The sequence below is a fragment of the Equus caballus genome, chromosome 23, assembly GCF_041296265.1.
Source record: "Equus caballus isolate H_3958 breed thoroughbred chromosome 23, TB-T2T, whole genome shotgun sequence".
Classification (NCBI taxonomy): domain Eukaryota; kingdom Metazoa; phylum Chordata; class Mammalia; order Perissodactyla; family Equidae; genus Equus; species Equus caballus.
The window spans coordinates 38,096,006-38,117,740 of NC_091706.1; the positions used below are offsets into that span (position 1 = coordinate 38,096,006).

Below are 21,735 nucleotides of genomic sequence, written 5' to 3' on the forward strand. Positions count from 1 at the left end.
GCTCTACCCCTTACCTCCCAAGTCTCACTCACTTAACATAGTTAACTCCTTTTGTCCTTGAACTCTCACTTTAAACACCATTTTTGGGGGGAAGCCTTCCCTGACCTCCCCAAGAGCCCTATGCTTTATATATCCCTATATTCCTTTAGTTTTGTTTTATAGCACTGATGAGAATTTGCAGCTATGCAGTTGCGTGAACATTTAGTACATTCCTCTACGAAAATGTAAGCTCCTTGAACGTAGGCTCAAAATCTATTTCGTTTATCATTATACTCCAATCATCATAGTGTTTGGCCTCGAGTAGGTATGGAAGAAATATTTATTAAATAAATAAATAAATTTCGGAGGTAGGTTCAGCATAAGTGAACACGATTTGCTGAAGATTATACCACTATAAATGGCAGAACTATAAGTAGATTTCAGTTTTCCTGACTCAAAATTCTCTATTCTTTCCAAGCATTAAACCTTAAATTACACAAATCATGCAAAGAACCAAGCAATTAGGATTGTGTAGGTTCCAGAATGAAAAGGAAAAGTATAAATCAGAAAGAACAGGAGTATCTAAGGTAGTCTGGGGGGAATTGGGCTTCCCTGAGGCACTGATATTTAAGACATGAAGTAGGAATTAGAATGGGCAAGGGAAGTTGGGCAGAGGGTTCCAGGTAGAAAGAACCATTTATACAGTGGTCCAATGATGAGAAAAGCTTGGTGAATAAGAACAGAGAAAAGACCACTGTGATTGCAAGAGAAGCACTAAGAGGGAGCTTGAGGTTGATCAAAGAGGCAGGGCCAGATCATGAAGACCTCATGCACCAAGGAAAGAATTTTGTTCCTTAACTAGAGAAGAGAAAGCCACTGAAGGGTTTTAAGTAGGTGATAACACAGTCAATTCTGCATTTTCATAAGATGATACTGACTGCATTATGGGAAGTTTGGGAAAAAGCAGACTTACTAATTGGTTGGACACAGAGGTCAAGATAGAAAGACATATAAAAGACGATGTTCAGGTGTCCAGTATCATCAACAGGGAGGATTGTGGTACCATTTACTGAGAAAGAGCCATTAGTAGACAGATCAAGAATTTAATTCGCTAAGTGTATAATAAAAAGCTCTCAATAAGTAATAACAATTATTATCGTTTTTGTGGTTGCTATTGTTACTGATGGTTGAAAACCACTTGCTGTGATTGAGGGTAATGGTGATTTTACGTATTTCAGTGGATTTTGGCCTGATGTGTTGCTCCAATGTGTATGTAAGCACTTCTGGACTTGGTGTTTGGAAAGGGAAGTCACCTAAGGGGCTTCTGAGAATCAACTAGAGCCTCACCACGTAAAAGCCTTTTTTTCCTGTAATCTGATGTCTAAGGCAGGCTTAGGATAACATATGAGAGACATATGAGAGAACAGCCTTCCTTTTCCTTGAGTTTCCTTCTCATTTTCCCAAGAATCAAGAAATTTTAGATGTGATAATATGACCATGGCCAACAGGTCTATAATGCCCAACAGGTACATGAGGCGTCAATATCGTAAGGGGAGATCAAACCTGTAAAACTAGCCTTAATTGGCCTGGACTGAATAATGGATGATCACAGACAGCCCAAAAGATTTTCCCGTAAGTTGAGTAAGGAGATAGCAAGCAAAGAAGTCAAGAGGTGTGCTTAGATCTTTGATCTTACAGAAGGCATTTTATACCTTATTTTCTGATCTAGATTTTATTCATATTATATCTTTGCCTCATGTGGCAGTCTGTCATAGTCATTTACATTATTTACATATAGTAAAAAAAGTGCCTATTAGGATGATTAGTTGGCAGTATTGACTACATCGGCCACTTTAATTCTGGTGAGCCAGTGCTGCCTAGTCAAGCATATGAGCAGGTTGCTAAGCCTTCACACTGTGTGACCAGCTTACAACCACTGCCTTTGTTCCCTGGAGATGCAAGGAAAGCAAAGACCACGCATCAGGATTAGTCCCAGGGTGTTAATGAGAATCCCTGTTACCACTGTCCTGATCACCCTGTTAAAGAAGTCCCGGAGCATATGAGGTGGTTGGCAAATGTGTTAAATACACCAAAAGGCATGTCTATTTCAGAAGTGTTGAGCTCTGAGTTGAGAAATCTTACAGTACTTAATCTACCTGCCAACTGGGCATTTTGCAACCAGGCATCTACAAAAGGACTAAAGAAAGAGGCACTGAGGTGAAGTCAAATCTAAGAAAAGTCCTGATAGTTTTGGTCACATGAGATCCTGCCTATAATTTAAAAGCTACAGTGATTCTTGTTTAATCTCACACATTGGCATCATTTAAGCAAAATCACCATTAAGGAACATCATACAAACACATATAGACACACAGCAAGGGAATTTAAAGAACAGAGAAAGAGGTATATTGTAACCAACATTCGAATAAGAATAAGTTTGACATGTATTTTATTTGTATTAGAATATTTATAGAAGTCTTGGAAGTATTTTAACACATTTTTATTTATACCTTTATTATTATATTTACTAAACTAGGGAATGTATCTAATATTTATTTTCACCTTTTTTATTTAAATAAGCACATACACATAGCTTAAAAATGAACACGTCTTCTTTACTGCTTTGAGTAATTTGTAATATTGCCCAAACTGGTATAATCCAGCAAGATCTAAAATGCGCTCAATACAATACAACAAAATGAGCCAGTGCTGAATCATTTGAGTCTATCCCTCATTATATTAACCAATACTTGTGTACATTAACTTCAGAGTTTTAGCTTTTTTCATTTGTTGAAAATACAACATTTTGACACTATCCAGAAATTCTGAAGAAAAGAATTCTTTTTCTACATCTTTTGTGATTAGAAGCATGGGTTTGAAAATCAGACTGAATATTCGAAACAGCTCTCCACCACTTGCTAGCTATGCAACCATTTCATCTCTCTGTCTCTTAGCTTTCTGCCTGAACCTCAGATACTCATCTGTAAAACAGGATAAAGTAGCACTGATCTCAAAGAGTTATTTAAGCGTCAAAAGCTTTATTCCATGTAAAGAACTGTGCTTGGCACATAGTGAATGCCCCCAAAATGTTTCATCATTGTCGTTATTCTTCTGAAACAGAATCATTCATTTTGTACTTGAGCACTCAGAAAAAGAGTCTACAAAATACATATTTAACATTTTCCTCTGCATTCCTAGCGCTTATCTGTATCAGAAACATCAATCTTTCTTATTTTCCATTCAATAAAGTTTTCTTAGCCCAGTGATTCTCAAACTTTTCTTTTACATAACACCTTTACAACATATTGAAGCATTCCATGAACTTTCACATGACATAATCTAGAATTTTAGAATCTTTTGATTAAGAAAATACATATGAACAGAGGGATTTAAGGACCCCCTACAATTACTCCACAGCCCCTCCAGAGTCTAAGACTCATTAGTTAGGAACCACTGCTTTAATCAATAATTAACATATCTAGATTAAAATGAAATTCAGGTTCTTTTTGAAAAGCCCTGTGGGTTGCAGTACCTTCTGTCTCTCTTACCTCGCCCATGACTGCTATGGGTGTCTCTCCTGTTGCCTGAGCAACACGATGTTCTACTAAGTAGAACATGTACTCATCGTAGAGCAGACGGATCAGGTGGAAGGAGCCAAAGCTAGCAGCACTGCGTAAGGTTAAGTCCCGAATGACCATTGAGCTGTTCCAAGAGAAAAGACATGTATGCAGCCAATATTAGTGACCAGATTAGAGTTCAACCTACTTTTCCTCTTAAAAGGAGTTAAGTTAGAGGTCTAAAAGGTTGGTATAGCACGCAACCTGCCACAGAATAATTTCATTTTTGAAAGCAGTTACCTCAACTCTTCTAAACAGAGTGCTAAAGAAGTAATCCTCACTGAGACTTGATCAGATCTTTATTAGAGCTAGACTGGTCTTCATTGGGAAAAACCATTCAACTATAATAGGCAAGTCTGCTGATTCTATTTAATTCACAAATGGGTCAGAATTGAATAAAAAAGATTCTGAAAGGTTGACAACTCATCACCATGATAAGAAAAAGCAACTCAAAGTGACAATCTTATTGATAATGGGTAAACACTATGTCACCATTTCTCAGTGATAATGACTCTGGGGTTCACTTGGGGGAAAATACGGATTTGTGTGGGACAACAAAGGTTACATATCATCCTAAGCAGTGTGCCCAGATGTGGCAATACAGAAGATAGGTGAGTATGTACAGGGATCCTTGCAAGAAATTAAATTAAGAAGAAATACATATGTTTGAAAAATGCGAATATTTGATTTACAAAATACCAAAATATAAAAGCACTATTAATAAAATACTAACAATAAACTCTATTATATTTAAAATAAAAATGAGTCCAAAATAAAATTTTGGTTTCATCGAAGACATGCCAATCATTAAGCTTGTCCATGCACTTCAAACCTCTTTAACCTTTCTAACTTAGAGACAGAGTTGGGGGGCGGAGGGGGAGTGTTTCTCATCACTTTCATTTAATGGCCTTTTCCAGAGACTTCTGGCCTAGGAAAACTAAAACAGCCATTATATTCTCAGATAGGAGAATGTATAGGCTGATATTCCCAAAGCTTGTTTTGCAATGGAGAATTGTAAAATGCCAGGCAGACGGAAGAAGACTGTACAGAAGTCTTCCGTACTTCTGTTTTCTGTTCCACTGTCAACTTTATCCAGATAGTGGCTACTAATATATCAAATTCTATACATTCATCTTGGCAAGTGACAGATTATCAACATACATCTGAAACTCTGAAGCCCTGGATTCTGATTCTGGCTCTTCATTAATTCAATGCGGACCTCAAATCATTTCCCTGAGACTGTTTTTCCTCTTGGGTAAAAATGAAAGCAATATTTTTGGTCTTATCTAACTTACATGATGATTTCAAGGATATGAAAAAACTTATGAATGAAGAGACCACTATGCAAATATAAGTGATTATGATTAAAATATACACAACAGGAGAAGCTGAGCTTCTCATTCTCATTGAGTTAGGCAGCAAGAACAGGGGGCTACTATATGATGATGGTAGAGGACCTCTTATTTCTGTGGATCTATTTACTAAAAAGAAAAAAAGCATGGGTTTGAAGTTAGAGCCACGTTAACCACTACATGATCTTGATTGTGAGCATGTCATTCAGCTTTTTAAGGTTCAAGGTTAGCCTGACAGTCAAATGAGATAACGTATGCGAGATCTTAAGAAAACTACCCATTACTACACTACTACATATATTAGAGTTAATAATATATTGATTATTGTTAACAGTAGTTCTAGTGAATGATTCCTTAGGGTTTAGAACTCTGTAAGTGAATCACTAAAAGTAGATTAATACATTCACTTATATGCCAAAGATATATGACAATATTCTGTTTATAATTCTATGCATGCCTTTCCTAAAATTCAGTGACACATCAACTATTTGTAAAAATGATTAACATAAATATAATAGCTATTTGAAATTAAACATTTCTTTTCCTATGGAAAAAATTTCAAAGGCAGAGAACCCTCTACTTAAAAAGCCAAAATAACACAAAAATAACAATAAAATGTTGCATAACATTTTTATGCACACCAATCCAAACTTGATCATGTGAAGTAAATAATTTTGAAAAATTAAGCAATGCAAGAGAAGAATATTTACTCCTAATCGCATCTCTCTTGTTGAAAAGAGACAGCAAATACTTAAAATATAGCCCAAAGAAGACAAATGGCTAACAAACATATAAAAATGACTAACCTTCTTCAAAATTAAAAGGAATGCAAATTGAAGTAAGATATCATACATCATCTATAGCACTATAAGAGATTAAAAGATCCAGTGTTGCTGAAGGGATGAGAAAAAGAACTCTCATTTACTGTTTCTGCGAGTATAAATTAATGAAACTTTTGCGGAGAGATATTTGGCAATATTTGTCAAAATTAAAAATGCACAAATCCTTTGACCTAGCAATTCTAATTCTAGAAATTTATACAAATGAGCAGAAATTGTTTTAGTTACAGCAATATTTATACTAGTGAGAAACTGGGGGTGGGGGGTACCTAAATATCCATTAGTAGGACGCTGATTAAACAAATTATGGTTCATTCATATACGGAATTTTACACAATAGTTTAAAGAAATGAGGTAGACCAGACATAAACGTAGTAACATGGAAAGACGTCTATGATATAATATCAAATTAAAGAAGTAAGATGCATATAATATGAACCCATTTAACATAAAACTATCTGTAGAGTTCTTTAAAAAATCTCAACCCTAAATAAATGGGAATATTGAATACTTTATTAGCGTTGAAATAGCACATGTCATTAAAATAGTATTAGTTACCTTAAAAGGTTCAAACCATTTTACCAGAATTTATCTGAGGATATATGTGTAATCTTACACAAAGATAATCATTACAGTATTTTTTACAATTGCATTACAACAACAAAAACCACCTAAATGCTCAAGAATTGGGGAAAAAGGGAACATTTCAAAAATCTATGAGACATATACATAATGGAATTTTGTGAGGACATTAAAAATTATGTTTCTGAAGATATTTAATGACAAGAAATGCTCAAGATATACCAGTAAATGAATTTGGTAAGGGAAAGACACAGATAATAAACTATGCTAAACAACTGGCTCTTAATTTTATATAACACTAAAATAAAATACTTTACCAGTGGTTACTTCTGGGTATTCAAATGATGATGTTTTAAGTTTATATTTTGTATAGTTTTAGTATTTCCCAGATTTTCTAAAGTGAGCACATATTAATTTCATAATGAAAAATTTCTATTTTAAAAGATGACATTCATTATAATATAGAAAATCAATCCTGGGTCAGTTGAATGTCAATAAATATTTCCAGGGATATCTATCACAGACACACAATGAATTATATATATATTTCTACATTCAAATTTTAGGCCTTTATATTTCCCTTAAAATATAATAACCCTGAAAGCATATAAATGATGAAGGAGAATATTCATACTGAGTAGCTTTCTGATATTATTCTAGAAATGCAAAGTCGATTATTTTTTTCCAAGAGAATCCACATTCATTTATCGATAGATGTTTATTTTGTTCCTACTTTGTGCCAGTGCCTTATTCTAGAAAAAGCCAGACAAAATTCTGGTTTCAACAGAGCTCACATTCTAGTAGGAGAAACAGTTGATAAAAACACAAGTAGATATAAAATATAAAGTTAGGTAGTGATAAATCCTATGAAAAAAATAAATCAGTAGGTTACCTTTATGTTTTGTTGATGGTTTCCTTCACTGTGCAATAGCTTTTTAGTTTAATCTAATCCCATTTGTTGGTGAAGGGGATTAAGAGGTACAAAGTTCCACTTATAAAATAAATGGGTCATGAGGATGTAAGGTACAGCATAGGGAATACTGTCAATAATATTGTAATAAGGTTGTATGGTGACAGATGTAATTAGACTTATCGTGATCATTTCATAATGTATATAAATATCAAATCACTATGATGTACACCTGAAACTAATAGATATTGTAGGTCAATTATACTTCAATTAAAAATAAATAAATAGGGGCTGGCCCTGTGGCCGAGTGGTTAAGTTTGCACGCTCCGCTGCAGGGGGCCCAGTGTTTCATTGGTTCGAATCCTGGGCGCGGACATGGCGCTGCTCATCGAACCACGCTGAGGTGGCATCCCACATGCCACAACTGGAAGGACCCACAACGAAGAATATACAACTATGTACTGGGGGGCTTTGGGGAGAAAAAGAAAAAAATAAAATCTTTAAAAATAAATAAATAAATAAATAAATAAATAAACCAGGGCAAGAGGATGGAGAGTGACGGGGCAGGCATTTCAAGTTAGGGTGTCAGAAAAATTCTCTCTGAGGCAGAAACTGGACTGAAATGAAGGAGTGAGCTACGTGAACCTGTGAGCTTTCTTGGCAGAAAGCAAGAAAGTGCAAAGACTTGGAGGCAGAACTATGCTTGAAAGATTCAAAGATTAGCCAGGAGGCTAGCATGGCTGAAGGGCAGTGAGCAAAGAAAAGAATACATGATAGGGTCTGGAGGTCACCAGTAGCTGGACCATGTAGGGTCGTCTGGTAGGCCATGATAAGGTCTTTGGATTTCATTCAAAGTGTTTTGGAAACTTTTGTACAATTAGGCAATCACCTTATTTCAGCATAAAATGTACATGTGATACTAAATTCTGTTGGGAAATGAAAAAAGAATCTGCTGACCTACAGTTACAACACCTAGTTATTTCTTAAAAATACTGATAAGCATGCCATGAAATTATTGTCATATGTTTAGAAAAGAATCAGCTGAATTATATTATTAATGCTGCGTCTACTTTATTTCTCTCTGTTGGGTTGCTGCCCTACAAGCTAAGTATTAAATAACACAATTAACAGTTTAATTGGAAACCTATTGTCTGATTCAGACTTCTATAAGATATGTTGCAAAACTGACTCTACTGAATTTCATGTTGCTAAGTTACCACAAATTCAACTCCTTTTAAAATCAGAGTTATAAACGTTAATTATTTTTATAACAGATGAGAAATACCTTTGGGTATTTATCTTTATAACTGATAGTGTAGAAATTGAAACAGATACCCTAACACAAGATACCCAATCCACCTTTCTTCGTGTATTTGGGGCTACATCATACCCTCTCTAAGCAGAAAGGTGAGAACATCATACCTGTGACCCTCATGTGAACTCTCTTTTCAAAGACTGCTTACAGTTGATTCCAAAAGAGTATTCCTTTAGGGAAGATTTATATATTGTCCAGTTGTAGGCAAACTAGGTTCCCTGTGCCCCCTTTCAAGTCACTGTATCAAAGATAGAAATTACATTCTTTAAAAATGGGATATTTGCTTGACCCTCAGGGCAGCCCTGAGGAATGCTGTGCTGTTATCCACAAAACACGCAAGCTGAGAACTGGCCCACATAACTTCCCCATTTCTGCCCAAGAAAGGCGGTGATATTTTTTTCCACCTCCCAGGGAGCCAACAGTAGCCAAGCAAAGCCAGGTTAGGCAAGGAAAGACCTCCTAGGAGCAGAGGGTATTGGCAACAATGTATCAACTACAGCTATCATGATTCTCTGCCAGTTTATTTCTATAGTTGTATGCATGTAAATATATATAGGGAATTTTAGAAATTATGAGATTAAGCGACCTCAGAACATGAAGGGTCTGTGTATGTGACTGCCAGATTCTTCTTACAATGCGAAAAACCTTTAAAAAAATATTCTGTAATTCTGCTTCTCTGATAGTTTGTGAACGCAGTTTTTGTGAATGCAGTTTTCATTACTCACTATGTTCTTATATCTCAGTAAAAAACAGTTCAGATTTTAAAGGCTCTTAAGCTATTGACTTTGCCTACCAGCAGGAGGTATGTATCTATCTGAATGTGCCTTTCCCTCTTTGGCCCTGAACTGTAGGCCTTCAAGTCTTTTTAAAATGAAAATAATAACCATAATCGTGTCTAATAATAACAAGCCAATTATCCCCAACTCAGGGAGGACAGAGGGCAGGCAAGTGATGATCCACTGGGTCTGTATATCTGCAGAGAACAAGAAATACAAGTAAGTAATTTTCTCTCTTTTCAAGATACCTGTAACAGAGCTCTGTGGAGACAAAGGCTCCAAGGGTGTGTTTCTAAAATGATATCAACTAAATATAGAAAAATAAAAACCCACGGGAAGGAGTAGGGGCAAGTCTGACATAACAACATATGAAAGCAGTAAGAAGAAAAACAAAACCTTGCTTTTTCTCATACAGAGGATGCACTCTACTTTTGGTCATTCAGGTTTTGGAATAACCAGCTAGTATAACTTCTGTTTCATCAATTATTTGTGAAGCACATATACCATCTATATGATTTTCTGGGGAAAAAGATGGAAGAATAAAAAATCAACTTGCAAGCAAATGGGAAGATGCCTGAAATCTTCTTAAGAAATGTTTCCAAATAAAATTTTTGGATTTTCCTATTACTATTAGTGTTGTTGCATCAACTTTTAGAATACTGTGACAATGTTTTCTAAATATTCCTCATGTATTGAAGGCAAACTCACTTTTCTCATTAAGACCCAGATCTAAACCCAGCACTGGCTATACTGAAGCTCCCCAGTGGGTCGGAGAGTTAGCTCACGTAATGAGGTGCTTCTCCAATCACATAGGCTAAAGGTATTAAATATGAGAGACAGAATTAGAGAATTATTCCATTCCAAAACTAAAAACAAAACAACAGCAACAGAAACTGGCAGGCTTTCCTTCACTGCATTTGACACTGGGCTAGACACTAGAAAACTATTCTCAGGATGTAAGGATAATTTAATTCTCAGACATATATAGCGGATCTGCCGCTCTACTTCGGTTTAAGAAATAAGAATTGGACCAAATGAGTTGAGGAAGAAAGAAATCAAAATAAAAACCAAGCAACTCCTATCACAGAATGAAAAGATCTCTGGTTCCATCTTGAAGGTGGTCAAAACAAGATGGAAATCCTATAGTCTGGGCTGACTGGGTTCACAAGCACTACTTGGTCCTAAACCCTGTTACTCTTCGCTTACCCTCTTTCCTCACAACTAGCTCTGGACTCACTGCTGAGGTCCAGGTGATGACCGTGGTGTGCCCACAGCCACAGTCAGTGCTACGTCCTGTGGCTACTACTTTCTAATATGCATGTGACTGCGTAAGCTCTAAATAAGGGACTGCCTAATCTCAAGGTAGATATGGCTTTTAGGCTTGAGTCAGTGGGGGCCACTTTTATCTAAAGAAGCAAAAACATGAACTCTCACCACAAGAACAAATGCCAGGGTCAAAAATATAACCTACGTAACTTATCTTATGAAATGGAACTCCATCTGTCCATTCTATCCTGCATATATATGGTATATATGCCACTCACACAGGCTCTGTTTTTCACCCTAAGGGCAGACCTACAGTCAACAGCTTATCCCAACATTTGATATCACATATCAAGTGATCTGAAAGCCTTTCTCTTCTGGGGTTCTTCTATGTCTACAAAAACAAACATTTATATCTGTATTATTTTGGTCAAAAAGTGATTCATTTTCTACTGTCTACTAGATTACTGGGTATTAAACTGGCTATGCATTAGAATCACCAGGAGTAAGCTTTTTGAAGAAAAAACTTTCTAGTTACCCCATCCCCAATCATTACTCCCTAACCATCAAGATTGTGATTCAGTAGGTTGGGGAGGTACCTAGGATTTCTTAAAAAAAATTAATTGTGATGAGAAGCTAGTTTATAACAGTTGTAATAGATCAAATTAAGAAACTAACTAGAAGGTTCCGAGTATGCATCAGAATCACCTAGATGACTTTTTAAGAAGCATAGATTGCTGGGCCTCACCTCTGCAGTCTCTGATTCAGGTAGATTTGGGAAAGGGGCCTGAAAATTTGCACTTCTAACAGGTTTCCAAGTGATAGCGATGCTACTGGTCTAGGGACCAGTGTGAGAATCACTGAACCAGAAAATAAAAAGATGAGCGGTGCTGAGGTCTCAGAAAGAAGACTAAATAATGTAAGTTTGCAAGAGGGAAGACTCGAGCCTTTTTCTGACTGCTGCTGAACGTGTTATCTAGAGCGGAATCTCAGATGATCCCATCTGAGAACTCTAGGGCCTTGAGCAAGAGGTTTTCTTTTCCTAGCAGAAAGTTTATTTCCATAAAGTTCCTAGTATAATTCCACGATGCTGTAATCATTAAGTTGAGTGAAGATAATCACAACTGAGAGCTTCTGCAAACTAAAGTTCTTTTTTTTCTTTCTTTTTTTTTTTTTTAAAGATTTTTTTATTTTTTTCCTTTTTCTCCCCAAAGCCCCCCAGTACATAGTTGTATATTCTTCGTTGTGGGTCCTTCTAGTTGTGGCATGTGGGATGCTGCCTCAGCGTGGTCTGATGAGCAGTGCATGTCCGCGCCCAGGATTCGAACCAACGAAACACTGGGCCGCCTGCAGCGGAGCGCGCGAACTTAACCACTCGGCCACGGGGCCAGCCCCTAAAGTTCTTTTTTTTTTCTTTTGTCTGAGAAGCAGGTACATACACACGTATTTGCAGAATATGCAAAATAAAGCTTAGGAAAAACTGAGATGATACCTGTAGAAAGACCATTTTAGGAGAAATTGCCTGGCAGCTTTAGGAAAACTGGGTCTTCCTTCATAGGGTTTCAGTGCTTGCATCATCACATTGTCAAGCCACGCAGCCCACTGCTCCAGGGTGCTCTGCTGCTGAAGAGTCATCTTGAAGTCTGTTTCTAGTCTCTGAACCATGTTGTCATCACACTGGCACACCCAGGAAGCCTGCTCCTGGGACAGTACACAAAAAGCAAATGAAAAGTTCAACTCAGCATCTTTTCACTGAATGTCAGCACACAAACCATATGCATGAATGGGAAATTATAATGAAAGATTCGAACAATTTAAATGAATTAAGAAAATGAACGACCTGTCAGTTGTTAAGGAAACTAACATCGCCTTTGTGCATGAAAAAGTGACGTGACACAAAAGCATGACTTGGTTTTTCCACATTAGCTAGTCTGTGTGAGAGACGACGATACAAGACTACTTAAGAAAACTAGAAGCCTGAATCTACAGTATGCAGGGTCTTTCATTCTATTCAGGTTTTATACCGTCTTCAAAAGTTCTCTTTCTTTTTTCTTTTCCCCCAATCAGATAAAACTTGAAAGCCAATTCATTTGAGAAGATTTAGGATAAGTCAGATGGATAAATAGATTCATTGGCTAAAAGTGTTCCCTTGGGATTAGAACAGAAACAAACACTGAGCGGTGCTAGGTAGAACCATATGGTGTATGAGCTTTATGGATTGGGAGGTAAAATCTCAAGGGTTATCAAGGCAAGGCTATGAATGCAAATTAATTCACAGAACTGAAAACAACAAGAACAACAACAAAAAGACTTTTGAGAAAATGTAGACATGCTACCTGCCAAGAGATTGATTACTACAATTTTCCTTCCAGTTCTGATTGGGAAGTTTCAAGTTTGGTGATAGCAGTTAAGATGGGAACTTTTAAGTTCTACTTTTCAGGGGTTGCGGTAAGTTTCATGATGCTTCCAGTACTATGTTGTATTTTCAGATTAACAAAAACCTATACTCTCAAGGTCAGAATATGCTTATTTAGTAATATAATATTGACTGAGATCAGAGCACATGGATTTTAATACAGGGCCTGAATCAACTAAAGTGACCTCAAGCTATTCACTTAATCTACGTAGGGCCTCATTTTCCCTAAATAGAAAATTAGAGAAATAAAATGACAAGAATTTTTAAGCTGGGCTCACTGTGTTCAGATAATATTTTCAAGACAGAATTCTGTGGAGAGGGTGTCCATGAAGGTCCTAATTCTATGTCTAAAACACTGTGAATATGTGTGTTTTGTTTTTTTTTTTTCCTGGAAAGGGTGTTATAGCTTTTCTTCTACATGCTCTCAGAGGACAAGACTTTACCTATTCAAGAGATTTCAGCCTGGGGGTACTTCAAATATGAAATGCCCAAACTGAAGTGATTTTATTTCTCCAGGGAAACTTACAGTTTTTTCTACATTTCCAGCTGATGATACCATCTATTATCCTTCTTCTCTTATCTAATTAGTTGTAAAGTCTTTGAGACTTTACCTCCTAAATATCACTTTTAAATGTTTTAAGTACACTAAAATATGATTATAGAAAAACTGAAAATACAAATAAGCAAAAAGGAACAAAATATGAAGAATATCTAAAATGCCAACATTAGGAGATAACTACAACATGCTAAAGTATATACCTTCCGAACTTTTCACATGTAATATATGCTTATGCATATATAAATACTTAAAATAAAACAGGATCATATTGTACATTCTACTTGATACTCTACTTAGTTTCACTTAACTATAGATGATAACTATCTTCCCATATAAGCAAAAGTAGAGCTATATTTATTGTTCAATGATTGAATTTGCTTCAGTGCATAAATATACCATTATTTACATAACCAATTCCATACAGTTAGACATTTATGGTCATTCCAATTTTTTACTATTAGGAATAATGCCCAAATTAGCAATCTTACAACTATATCTTTGTTTACTTTTACACTTATTTCTGTATGATAGATTTATATAAGAACAGTTAAGATCTTTTAAAATACACTGCCAAATGATTCCCAGAAATTTTATGTCATTTTAAGAGTCCAGGAGATTACCCAGGGAAGAATTTAGGCCTCAAGGAAAGGATCGGGGAAGTTGTATTTGTTTTTTCATTAATGGCTACACATCTTTTTATCGTGGTAAAAAACACATAAAATTTATCATCTTAATCATTTTTAAGTGTACAGTACAGGAGTATTAGCTATATGCTCCTTATTGTACAACAGATCTCTAGAACTTTTTCATCTTGAAGTGAAACTCTATACCCATTGTAGAGGATGTTGTATTTTATCTGTTTGTGTACTGATAACAGGGGTGAGGAACTTATTGGCATCTCTGGAAGAATTTAATTTCATTTCTCCCCATAAATTCAGACTCACTATTTCCTTGGAAGTTAGCTTTTGCCAAGAGGGGCTGATAACCTAAAACCAAACTTAGAGAAATGAAACCATGAGACATTTTTCTGGCTTTATATTTCATTTTACTACCCTCAAGCCTGAAATTTACTAACAATACAGTACACTGTAAATATTGCCCGTGAAAGGAATTTGGATGTTTCGATTTTATAATGGAAAAAGCTAAGGATGAACATTAAAGGAATTTGTAACTTACAAATAAATTACATCCATGATGATAAGGAGTCAGGTAGCTTCAAAATTAGAACATCTTTTAAATACAGAAACACAAGTATACGCAATAATTAGTTTATCAGGTCAACCCATCCAAACCTATTTAGCCCATAATGTAGATGAAAAATTATCCATTTACCCAAAAAAGTAGAAAACAATACCACTGTAACACTATCAATTAAACAAAACAGAAAGCCAATTATACTGCAATAGAAAAATTATCCTGAATGCACGAGGAAAAGAAGCTTTAGAGAAGAATGACATGGTGAAAGAGATTCATGAATATCCTGAAAGAAACTTCTCAGTACTTTCAAGCTCTTAGAGTATTATACTATTGACACTCACATGGAATTTCATTGCTTTAAATGAAAGTTTCCTTATTACAAGAGCACCACCTTAACACGGGTCACTCTTACTGAGATTAATCTTGTAGGGGCAGGGACAACTTCCGAATGAACAGGAGAGGGTGACAAGGGTGGAATCTGAGGAAACCAGATGACCCAGAAAACCACGCAAAACTTGGAACAGAAAAGGAAAGAAAGAAGGGTGTTAAAGATGAAATATGCTATCCTAAGAAAGAAATTGCTCATTAAAGTGAACAGAGTTGTGAGAAGTAAAACGTAGAGGGAAATGAAGGGCACACCACTGGGGCCACCGTCCTCTGAGGAAAGGAAAGAGGTCTTAAGGACAGATGTTTAATTATACAGGTTTCAGCATGGACCCAGGAAAACTTGGTAGCTGGGAACAGAGGAAGGGAAAAGGTGGCTCAAAGTTGGTGGGTGGAGGATGAGAGGTAGAGTAGACTATAGTCGACCATTTACAGGCAAATACATTGTCAAGGTTGGTGTTTATAACCAGAAAGAATTCATTTCTATAAACACTTCATAGGGTTGCAGACACACAAATACACAAATGAAAATAATGTTAAAATTTAAAATCTTTCTCAGATATTTAAAAATATTTTGTTATTGAACTTAAATTACTTTTTGAGACTAGAAGTTGCCTTACTATTTCAACTTTTCTTAAGGTACTTTTTTTTCATAAGGTATCTTTTCTGAATAAAGATTTGAAATGAACATTACAGTATAAATTTTAAGGCAATATGAACTTTAATATTCTTACTAAAATCAGTTACTGTAAATTCCGTCGAAATATGTAAAGTTAATGGCTTTGTAAACCTGAGGCAGTTTGTCCTTGTAAAGGTCATGCATTTGCATGTGTTTGTGTATAAACTGATATACAGAAAGACAGATTTAAGAAAAACTTTATATACTCAGAAGTTTAAGCCCAATCTGTGAAAGTTAGACGGAGCTTAACTAATTAACTAGACCCCAAAATAAATCAAGCCCAAATATTACTTTTTAATATATTTTAAATAATAAAACCAGACCAGAACTGCAGATTAAAATGTCTATGAAAGGGAGTAATAATTAGTTTATCTTATGCAATGGTATTGTTGTTTTTTTAACAGTTTTATTGAGAAATAATTCACATATCATACAATTCACTCATTTATACAGTTCAATGGCTTCTTTCAGTATATTCACAGCATTGTGCATCCATTACCACAATCAATTTTAGAATGTTTTCATTTCCCTAAAAAGAAACCCCACACCCCTTACCTCTCACCTCCCAATCCCCCAGACTACAGGACCTAGGCAACCACTATCTACTTCTTGTCTCTATAGATTTACTTATTCTGCACCTTTCATATAAATGCAATCATGCCATATGTGGTTTTGTGTCTGGCTCCTTTCACTTAGCATAATGTTTCACTTAGCATGATGTTCATCCATGTTGTAGCATGTATCAGAATTTCATTTCTTTTTAGTGCCTGATAATATTCCATTGTGTGGATATACCACATTTTGCTTATGTATTCATCAATTATTGGTCATTTGGGTTGTTTCTACTATTTTTTCCTTTTTTTACATTTATACAGTTTTTTTTTTAAAGATTGGCCCTGAGCTAACATCTATTGCCAATCTTCCTTTTTTTTTCTTCTTCTTCTCCCCAAAGTCCCCAAGTACATAGTTGTATATCCTAGTGGTAGGTCCTTCTGGCTCTGCTATGTGGGACGCTGCCTCAGCATGGCCTGATGAGCAGTGCCATGTTCGTGCCCAGGATCCAAACCAGTGAAACACTGGGCTGCCAAAGCAGAGCGCACAAACTTAACTACTCAGCAGTGGGGCCAGCCATGGTTGTTTCCACTTTTATGTGGCTAAAATGATGTGGCTACAAACATCCATGTACAAGTTTTTAGGTGGGCATGTTTTCATTTCTCTTAGTATATATCTAGGAGTGAAACTGCTGAGTCATAGGGTAATTCTATGTTTAACTTTGTGAGGAAATGCCAGAATGTTTTCCAAAGTGACTGCGGCATTTTACATTCCAATCACCAGTGTATAATGCTTCCAATCTCTCCACATCCTCACCAACACTTGTTATTATTTGTCTTTTTGGATTATATCCATTTTAGCACACGTGAAGTGGTATCTCAGTGTGATTCTGATTTTTATTTCCCTGGTGGCTAATGTGCTGAACATATTTTTGTGTGCTCATTGGCCATTTGCATATCTTCTTTTGAGAAATGTCTATTTAGATCTTTGCCCATTTTTTAACTGGGTTGTCTTTTTGTTACTGGGTTGTAATAGTTCTTTATATACTCTAGATACATATTTTTTATCAGATATATGATTTGCAAAAAGTTTCTCAATTCTAGTGAGTTGCCATTTCAGTTTCTTGATGGTCTCTTTTGAAGCACAAAAGTTTTTAATTTTGATTATGTTCAGTTCATGTATTTTTTCTTTTGTTGCTTACACTTTGAGTGAGCAATGGTACTGTTTTCATATGCTAATAATTAGCTTCATTACTTGAGTACCTGAAATAAAATATTTGTTGGGCCTTCCATAATAATATTCCTAAATTAACTATTTTTTAAGCATACTTTATAGTACAAGTGAGCAGTTTGATCACAAGGCTAAACTTTTTTTTCGGATGATCAAAACAGCCAAACACATTGCATCTAATTCTTTTCAAATGAACAAATATTTACCAGGTACCTACAATAAACTCTGAATCAGAATTGTTCTTAGCTCCTTCAAGATGGAGCACTATTAAAAACAAATATCTCTTGTGTGTTAATGGTGCAAAGGGCTTTATGTATTACTAAATATGTAAACAATAATCTAATAGGTGTTACAAAGTGGGGAAAGTAAAGCCCAGAGAAGTTAAGCAACTTGCCCAAGACCCCACAGCTAGTAAATGGAAAAGTTTAATCTCTTGCCTACCTGGACATTGGCAAAGTCAACACGGTTGAGGTCGTTGAGCATCTGGTTGATCTGAGAGGTGTTCTGAAGCACTGCACGAGCCGCCTGGGCCAGGTGATTGAGCGACGTGTATCTTCGCAGAGTCTGGGCAAAGGCACTTACAGCGGCAACCTGGAAAGAAATCCAATTAAACTGAGATTTTTTTTTTCCCCTCCAGTAAAAGAAACCACTGCAATCTTCAAATCTTTATTCCCTTGCCAAATTTAAATGCTTCCCTCTGATACTTATTTCAAATTCATTTAGTGAGAGAGCTTACTTGTAAATTATAGCATTTAAATCTCTAAACCAAGTATTATTTTTCTTTTGAGTAGGTTGAGGTCAAGACTAAAACAAACTCCCACATTCTTCGACATCTGAGTGTGGCATTAATTAAACTAGTTTTGCAAGTAACTACTCATCCACAGCAAGAAATGACTTTGTCTAGGGAAGTAGGAAAAATGTTGATTTTCATTTCTTTTTTATTCTCTGTAGGACAAGTAACTACAACTAGGCAAATAAAATTTTTTTCTTTTTACTTGGAAAACCAAACTATACAGTCCCACTTTTTTAAGTGGATGAAAAAATATACTTTTCAGACCACTAGAATTCACATTCACTCTTATTACTTTTATTTTATAGAAACCTGGGTAATTCTGAGGTGAAAGAAGAGTGTTTATTTATAGCCTTTATATAGCAAATATATTGTTAACAAACTTATCAGACACAAGTAACAAGAAAAACTCTTTTTCAGAATTTGAATTTCTGCAACAGGGCTATTCAAGAAATCTCCATTTGCCCTGCAAAATCTACTTTCCATCCTTCTCCATTGTGCTCTGTGCCCAAGAAGACTGGTCTGAATGAACTACGTTAACTGCCTCCATTACACTCTGGCTTTCAGCTGGGTCTGGCCAGTGACAGGCGCTAGTAGGAGACTGAAGGATGGGAGAAGAGTGGTCAAAGTATTCATTCCCCGACAACGTCTGCTCCCTCCTGTTTTGGCAGAGCCTGCTTTCCTCATCTAACGCCACAGTCCTGGGGGAAGGAGAGGATCTCCTAGTGCCGTAGCTTTCACCTCTTTCTCCTTCAGAGCTAGGGATGGTCACAACTTCCCACTATTGCTAGTTCTGGGGTGCTTTATCATCCCTCCTTGGTTTTCTCAGCTCTGTTCACATCTTTGGAAATGGACCCTTCTTAAACTCTCTTCAATTATTCCCCCTTTTGGATATATCGTTTGTTTCCTGCTGAGACCCTGAATGAACCAGGTTACAAGGAAAGATATCAAAGATAATGAAAAAAAAAAGGTCTAGGTAAATATTTGAATTTTATGATCTCATGAAAATGTGTTACATTCACAGTAGATCTAATGAGCATTTTAACAGATTTATCATAATGTATGGCATTACATCACAATGGGTATATGAAAAGCAACTGATTGAACAGTTAGTTGGCTGAGTGGTAGAGAGTGTTCACAGGCCAAAGCATGCTCTATCTTGATAGTGACATGTTTTAGGACTATGTGGAACTTGGGGCAAGTTCATGTACCCTCAAAAAAGAGTCTTACTCTTTTTTCCATTGCTGTGGTTTATATTAACCAAGTATACACTATGTGCCAGGTACTGTGTTAAGCATCTCACATATATTACCTTGCTCAAGTCTCATAACCATCCTATTAGATACATATTATGACTTAAAGAGGTTAAGTAGCTTGCTCAAGGTCATGCAGAAACTATGTTACAGTGGTGGGATATGAACCCAGGCATTTTGATAACAGGAGCCAATCATAACCTAATTATGCTGTTTCCCTCGTCAGGGTAGGTTGTCTTCTTTGACTGAGTGCTCAGCTGACAAAAGGCTACACGCCAGTGAGAGAGGAGTAGCAGAAGGCACCCTCCGCCAAAGTAAATCATCCAAATCAACTCTGGAGGTCAAGGAGCTGGCCAATACTGCAGCTGGATTGCTACTACATTCACTTTGATGACACTGGGAAGGGCAGTGCTTTCAGCTGTTTGAAGTATTGTTACGAATAGGACTGATTTTGTAAGTGGGAAAGCATTGCTATGACCGTCATAATCAAAGAGCACCTCCTTTTTTGCCCACCTCAATGTGGTGCTCTAGAATAGCACTGCCACGCAGAACTTTCTGCAATGATGGAAATGCTCTACATATGTGCTGCTAAATGTGGTAGCCACTAGCCACGTGAGCCTATGGTGCAATTGAAATGAAGCTAGTGTGCATAAGTACGTGAATTTTAATTTAAATTTAAAATTCAAATTTAAATAGCCACGCAGCTACTTCTACTGTATTGACAGCATAGCTCCAGAGCAACAATCTAAGGTGGCGCATCAATGAAATGTCTTTGACTGTGCATTTTTGAAATAGAAAGTGTTATTGCAAACCTTAAGTCAAAGCAGAAAGAACTGGGAGCCACTTGTGTTCCCCAGGAGACTTGTCAGCTATAAGAGCTTTAATCTGTCAACTATGCCCCCAAATTAAAGAAAAGGTATATTGTTGGAGTCTGATAGTGGATACAGTCCTTGACAAAGAGCCACAACTGTTATTTTTGGTACCAAAATTTAGACGGCATCAGTCCAACCTCGCCATGGGGTGTGTTCAGATTAACCTAAAGTAACATGGTTAGTAGCGGACGAAGTGGAGAATAGAATTCATATCCCTAGCTAAATAATCCATGTTCTTAATATATGTAGATCAATTATGAGATAATTGTTCACTTTAAGAAATGATTATTCGATCCACAAAAGCATCCTCCAGTGTTAAAAAAAAAACAAAACATGATGAAAAGCAAAAGAATATTAATGTACATGAACTTTTCACAATATAATGAGTACAGTCGGGGACATAAAAAATCTAAAACTCCTTCAAACGAGAACTATTTAAATATTCTAGGCTATTCTTTTTTAATATTTGAAATTAAGTAATCTGAAATACATGCCTTAGAAAAGGGCTTGTAAATACGCCACACTTACAATGCTTCTCTAGTTTCTTTGAAAGGAGCATTCAAACATCTCTTGCATAAGTTCTTTTTTACGTGGTTATAAAATACAAATATTAAAGTCAGTTTTAAAAGTTCTATATAACATCAACATTTTACATAACAATTTGATAGGACAGATATAAAATTCACAGTTCAGAACAATTTCCTAAACATAAAAGAAAAAGTAAAAACATAAAAGTGTACCTTGGTTTGTATCATTCTCTGTGGAATATTGTTCATGGCATTGGAAAGCCAACCTTCAAGGCTTTTTGCAAAATTTCGAATGGCTTGGGTCAAGGCACCTAAATGTTAAGGAATAAAAGCAGAACGAAAAAGATACCAAAGAACATTAATCTTCATGCCAGAATAAGGGAAAACAGCATACATGACATCTGAAACAGCACACAACTTATATTGTCCTCATTACGAGACTTTAACATTATTCCTAACTTTGAAAGCATCCAAGAGTTATATTTTGGGCTTTCTTTTTTCTTTTAAAGCTATTTTGTTCCCAGATACTTATGACACTTCATTGGGAAATGAAAATACGCTAACGTTTTTGCTTATAGCAACATATACCAGTTGTGAATATACTTATGAATTTTCTATCTTAACAAAACACTCTTTGCATGAA

The 21,735-nt window shown here is 36.0% G+C and overlaps 1 protein-coding gene across 16 annotated transcripts in view; it reads right to left on the bottom strand.

Moving 5' to 3' along the window:
- RFX3 (regulatory factor X3) overlaps positions 1 to 21,735 on the bottom strand; it is a 264,606-nt gene that overhangs the window by 24,822 nt on the left and 218,049 nt on the right. For all 16 annotated transcript variants that reach the window (XM_070248213.1, XM_070248210.1, XM_023627284.2 and 13 more), the window contains 4 exons: positions 21,306 to 21,403; positions 18,092 to 18,241; positions 12,126 to 12,334; positions 3,528 to 3,681 (listed from right to left, as the gene is read on the bottom strand). In XM_070248213.1, coding sequence (XP_070104314.1) covers positions 3,528 to 3,681; positions 12,126 to 12,334; positions 18,092 to 18,241; positions 21,306 to 21,403 — 611 coding nt within the window. The remainder of the gene's footprint in view (positions 1 to 3,527; positions 3,682 to 12,125; positions 12,335 to 18,091; positions 18,242 to 21,305; positions 21,404 to 21,735) is intronic.